Genomic DNA, 5,405 nt, shown 5'->3' with positions numbered 1-5,405 from the left:
AAAGAGAAAGAGACCGGGAAAGAGAAAGGGAGAAGGAAAGAGAGTTGGAACGAGATCGTGCTCGGGAACGGGAGAGGGAGAGAGAGAGGGACAAAGACAGGGACCGTGAGCGTGATCGAGACAGGGACCATGACAGGGAAAGGGAACGAGAAAGGGAGAGGGAGAAGGAGCGAGAGCGAGAACGGGAGCGGGAGGAACGAGAAAGGGAGCGAGAGCGCGAAAGAGATCGAGAGCGGGAGCGAGAAAGGGAGAGAGGTCGGGACAGGGATAAAGAAAGAGACCGGCAGAGAGACTGGGATGACAAAGAAAAAGGAAGGGAAGACCGCAGGGATAAGAGAGAAGATATCAGGGAAGAAAGAAGTTCAAGAGACATCCATGAGGAAAGAAAATCCAAGTGAGTGGATCTGAATGTTACTTCAATCAAAAAAACCCAGTCAAACTAAAAAAGACATTGTTTTACTGTTGATTTCAGAAAGTTAGTAAGCAGGGGGGTGTCATAAGGAAGAGGATATTCTGTTTACCCAGAGGCCTAGTCTGGAGCCACGTCACCCCTGCATCTGTTCAGCACTTGGTGGTGGCCCCCAAATCAGTATTATGCTGGTGAAGTTAATCTGATGCTTTGTTAGCACAGAATCATGGAACTACGCAGGAGCTAATGATTGAGTTGACTGTGTCATTTTCCCTTTGTGGAACTCGTGGCCTTGCCTTTAATAATGCAGGCATTCTTGGAAACCTAACAACAGACTGGTACCTTTTGAAGCAGGAAAGCCCGCAGCCACCTAGGTCAGGGTTCGCTGTGGAACATAGATTACCCTTTGCACTACTAAATTTTCAATACCAGAAGGCTGGCAGCAAAGGCATGAACAATATCCCGAGTAAATGTGTGCTGCTTCCTTTTTTGTGTAGCACTGATTTGTTGGTGGATTTTTTTTTTTCATTTAGTACGATAAAATTCTCATTGCTCCATCAATAAGCAAAACAGTGTTGCCCTGAGTGGCTGCTTTGCTTGGAAATAATTAGTAGCTTTTGTGCAAGGGAATTGTGGATTCCTATAAATCATCTAGTACAGGCTTTCCCATCCCACTGTGGGAGAAGTGAGGAAGTGTCTAGGTGGAGGCTTAGCTGCCAGCTGGGGTCAACTCACTGCACATTGCCACAGGGAAAAATTGATCTTAATAGTCTTTCATAACTCTTTGCTAAAAAAGATAATTGTCTCAAGTGTTCGAGTTTTAGTTCAAGATATCTTACAGTATGATCAGAAAACTGACCGTACGCGAAGTTTTGGAATAGCAACTTCGAAAACTATGAAACTTCCTGGCATCCTTAGATGTGTTATCTTCTGTATGAGGTGGTTAGACATCAGGGATTGTATGGATGATAAACTCAAGTAATGAATGTTTTCTTTAAAGAATCCTGAAGAAATTTGACTGTACTTGTTTGTTCCGCAGGAAGCGTCACAGAAATGAAAGCAGTCCAAGTCCTCGTCAGTCACCCAAACGGCGCCGTGAGCACTCTCCTGATAGCGATGCTTACAATAGTGGGGATGATAAAAGTAAGTAGGAGTGAGCCATCTCTGTAGCTTATCAGCTTATCCTCTGCCTACACAAGAATAACTTGCAACCTTAAATGGAAAAAACATGGGGAAAGCTCTTCCCCTTATTTTTATGAGCAACACCATTTCTCTGAATCTATATGTTTGTCTTTTATTTTGTCACTGTGTGTTACATCTGCCAGTTCACAGTGGCTTCTGCATCTCTTGTTTAAGATGCATGTTTACCAAAATGGAAATAGTCTGTTGCTGCTGTCACAGCAGAAAAACTTAAGAAATGTGACTGAAATAATGGACTGTGTGTTTTAATTGACACTTTTTGGCATGGACTAATGACCAGATGTTAACCGTTCTCCATCCTCACCAATACAAATACATAATTTTTTCCCGTTCTGTAGATGAAAAGCACAGACTTCTGAGCCAGGTTGTGCGGCCACAGGAATCCCGGTCATTGAGCCCCTCTCATGTTGCAGAAGAGCGGCAGAGTCGCTGGAAAGAAGAAGAGCGGAAATCAGACAGAAAGGAAAGTTCCCGGCGTTATGAAGAACCAGAGTTTAAAGAGAGGGTTTCTTCAGCAGATAAGCAAAGAGAGCAACCAGATGCTTCAGAAAGCTCACGGTCCAGGGTTCAGGAAAATCTTGGACACCGCCCCTCTGAAGAAAGAGATGCTTCTGACAGAATGCATGATGACAGCAAGAAGAAGTCTAAAGTACAGAAAAAAGCCACAAAGAAGAAGAAAGATGATGACAGTGGGGTGGAAAGGTACGCTAATGAATCAACGACAGAGGAAAGCCAGGTCTTTTCACCCAAGAAAGGTCAGAAGAAGAAAAGTGTAGAGAAAAAACGGAAGAGGTCCAAGGGGGATTCTGAAGTTTCTGATGAAGAAATTGTTCCGCATCATAAAAAGAAGAAAGGCCCAAGAACCCCCCCTGTAACAAAGGAAGAATTGGTTGAAGCACCACCCGAGAAAGCTGTGCCAGAAGTCCCCCAAAAAAGAGAAGAGACAACATTTAGTGACTGGTCAGATGAAGACGTTCCCGAACGCGGTGATATAGTTGTTCCAGAAAGAAGCACTGAGGACTCCCATAGAAAAAGTCACAGGACGAGGGGAGAAAAGGTGGAAGCCCCTCATGTTACTATAGATGATGGGCCACACCGTAAACCTGTGGATCAGAAGCGCAGCAGCAGCCTTGGTAGCAATCGGAGCCATGCCTCGAGCAGACTTAGATCCCCATCCAATGAGTCAGCTCATCGCAGTGGAGATGACCAGACTGGGCGGAAGAGAATCCTGCACAGTAGCTCTAGAGACAGGGATAGGGACCGGGAAAGAGAGAAGAAGAGCTTAGAAATCACTGGGGAGCGGAAGTCCAGGATTGATCAGTTGAAACGAGGGGAGCCCAGTCGCAGCACATCTTCAGGTAATGAGATGCGTTTTAGTGTGGCTGACATACCATTCTGTATAAAAGTGTGAAGGCACAGATCCCAAATCATGCCTGCCTGCCTGTAATTAGTGTGAAGGGAGAGGGAGGTGCTCTTTGCCATTCACTGTAAAACTACAGTGAATTAAGGTTCCTGCAAGTGTTACTATATTTGAAAAGTTGATTCTCAGCGGGTAAGATTACCACTTTGTTCACCCCAAAACATCCAGTCGGATTCAGTTCATGCTGCCCAGGGAATAAAGTAATTTGTAGGACAAAAAAACCCCAACCTCATAGAGAGAGAAAATGCTTGTGCTATCAGAACATTGAGGTCATTCTATCTTCTAAATAATGTTTTTAAATTCATTATTAACATTCATTTTGATATGGGAATTCTGAAATATATGCAAAATGAAAATGTCTCCTCTCTCTGGAAGAGAGATCTGTTATCATCTCAGGGGCTATTTTCACTGAAGTAAATCTGTCATGGTTCTCCTTAGCGATACCTTTAATGCATATAGAAGTCATCTTTATTTGTTTACCCTTGCCTAAATTTCAGAGGTAAAATGGCATACATTCAGTTTGGCTTCTGTCATACTAGAAAGTAGCCACTTTGGGAGTGGGAGGAATACCTTGTGTTTTTAAGGAAGGTGAAATCATAGGCAGTCGGAAGGCATTAATTTGAAAATGATGCTTTTGAGAAGTACATGCTTATACCTGAATCTTTAAAAGGCTTTGGTCTTGTAAAATGGTATTACATTTATGTGCTGTAATCATGCATATATTTCATATATTTTATTCAGATCGTCAAGATTCAAGAAGCCACAGTTCTAGAAGAAGTTCTCCTGAATCCGATCGTCAGGTCCATTCCAGATCTGGGTCCTTCGATAGCAGGGAAAGGCTTCAGGAGCGAGATCGACATGAACATGATCGAGAACGAGAGAGAGACAGGAGAGAGGGAAGACAGAGAGACTGGGACCGCGACGTTGACAAAGACTGGCCGAGGAGCAGGGAACGAGAGAGACTCAGAGAACGGGAGAGGGAGAGAGAGAGGGAGAAAAGACGGGAGCTGGACAGAGAGAGGGACAGACAACTACCTGATACTGCTGAAAGAGAGAGAGAGAGAAATCTTGACATCTCTCAAAAAGAATCAACAAAACACAGTGAAACGAAACTGGAGAGAGATCATGAAAAGGAATTCGATGGTGTTTGTCGGGATTCGGCGGCTTCAGAGAAGGAAAGAACAGACAAAGATTTAGGACCTTTACAAGGTTTTGAAGATGGAAATGAGGCTGAAAAGGTGGAGAGTTTAGAAGGTGAGATATTTTGGGAAAACACCTGGACTGACAAATTTTTCATTTTTTTCCCTTTTAGCATAGTGCTGAACTGAACTATATTAGAATGATTTTCTACTGAAAGGCTTATTGGCTCCAGCTTCTCTCCTGTGGAAGCAGACACAATAAGAAGGAAATCTGATGAGCATCTTCCTTAGTGTTAATTATGTTAATCTTATTTGTTAATTTCTAAAGAAGTCTTGAGGCAAAGAAGCATAATTGATCTGAGGAATAATTTCACCAAGGTGTAACATTTCTGAATAGGCAGTTTGCTAAAGAATAGCACAACATTTGATTGCCTTGTTATATCAGTAGAAGATCTATTTCTTAGTTTGGAAGTGACAAGTAATGAGTTGGGAAAAAAAAGAAAGTGTGTTGGCTTGGAACTGTTCTTTGGCTTTTTTTTCTGCAGAGCCCAATTATCATAGAAATGATTGTCTGATTAGTAGGTGAAACATATGTATGGCTTGGCACAACAGTCCAAATATGGCTTTCCTGAGGTAATCTGATTAAATGCAGCTTCAGTGTTCTGACCCTAATGGTACTGGGGAAAACGTGCTTAGGATTAATAAAGTAAGTAAGGGGGAAACACTGACACACTCTCATGAGTTGGTCACATGGATGAGACAGCTTGAGCTTTACATGGGTAGGGAGTTTGAGGGGTAATTTTAACTTATATCAACAACGTAAAAGAACCAGGAGTCTAAATCCAGAGGAACTGGTGTACCTTACGGTTATGTTCAGTAAGTTGTTTTTTTTTCATGATTACAGGAGTTTTCTTCTCTAAAATCTGTTGAGAGGAAAAAAAGGCGTTCTAGGGTTTGGAATGTTTAGATAATTGGGCTGGTAAAGTCTGAAGTCCATAGTCTTCAGAACCAGAAAGAATTAAGCTTTTGTAGTTTTACACAAGATAACAGTACAGTGTCTCATCGTACTAAAAATGATCTTTCAGGTCCCTTCCAACCCAAACCAGTCTATGATTCTATAGGGCCTGTAGTGACAGGACAAGGGATAACGGGTTTAAATTGAAAGAGGGTACATTTAGATTGGATATCAGGAAGAAATTCTTCATGGAGAGGGTGGTGAGGCACTGGCACAGGTTGA

General features: G+C 42.6%; 1 protein-coding gene across 1 annotated transcript in view; it reads left to right on the top strand.

The window, feature by feature from the left end:
• The window catches only part of ZC3H13 (zinc finger CCCH-type containing 13), a 39,636-nt gene that overhangs the window by 29,036 nt on the left and 5,195 nt on the right, over positions 1 to 5,405 (top strand). Inside the window, 4 exon segments of the mRNA XM_010152756.1 lie at positions 1 to 394; positions 1,449 to 1,552; positions 1,948 to 2,967; positions 3,771 to 4,283. The exon segment at positions 1 to 394 is cut by the window's left edge and continues 20 nt beyond it. Coding sequence (XP_010151058.1) covers positions 1 to 394; positions 1,449 to 1,552; positions 1,948 to 2,967; positions 3,771 to 4,283 — 2,031 coding nt within the window.

This window comes from Eurypyga helias, unplaced genomic scaffold (genome assembly GCF_000690775.1).
Source record: "Eurypyga helias isolate BGI_N326 unplaced genomic scaffold, ASM69077v1 scaffold17215, whole genome shotgun sequence".
Classification (NCBI taxonomy): Eukaryota; Metazoa; Chordata; class Aves; order Eurypygiformes; family Eurypygidae; genus Eurypyga; species Eurypyga helias.
This window is presented reverse-complemented; position numbering and strand designations above follow the sequence as displayed.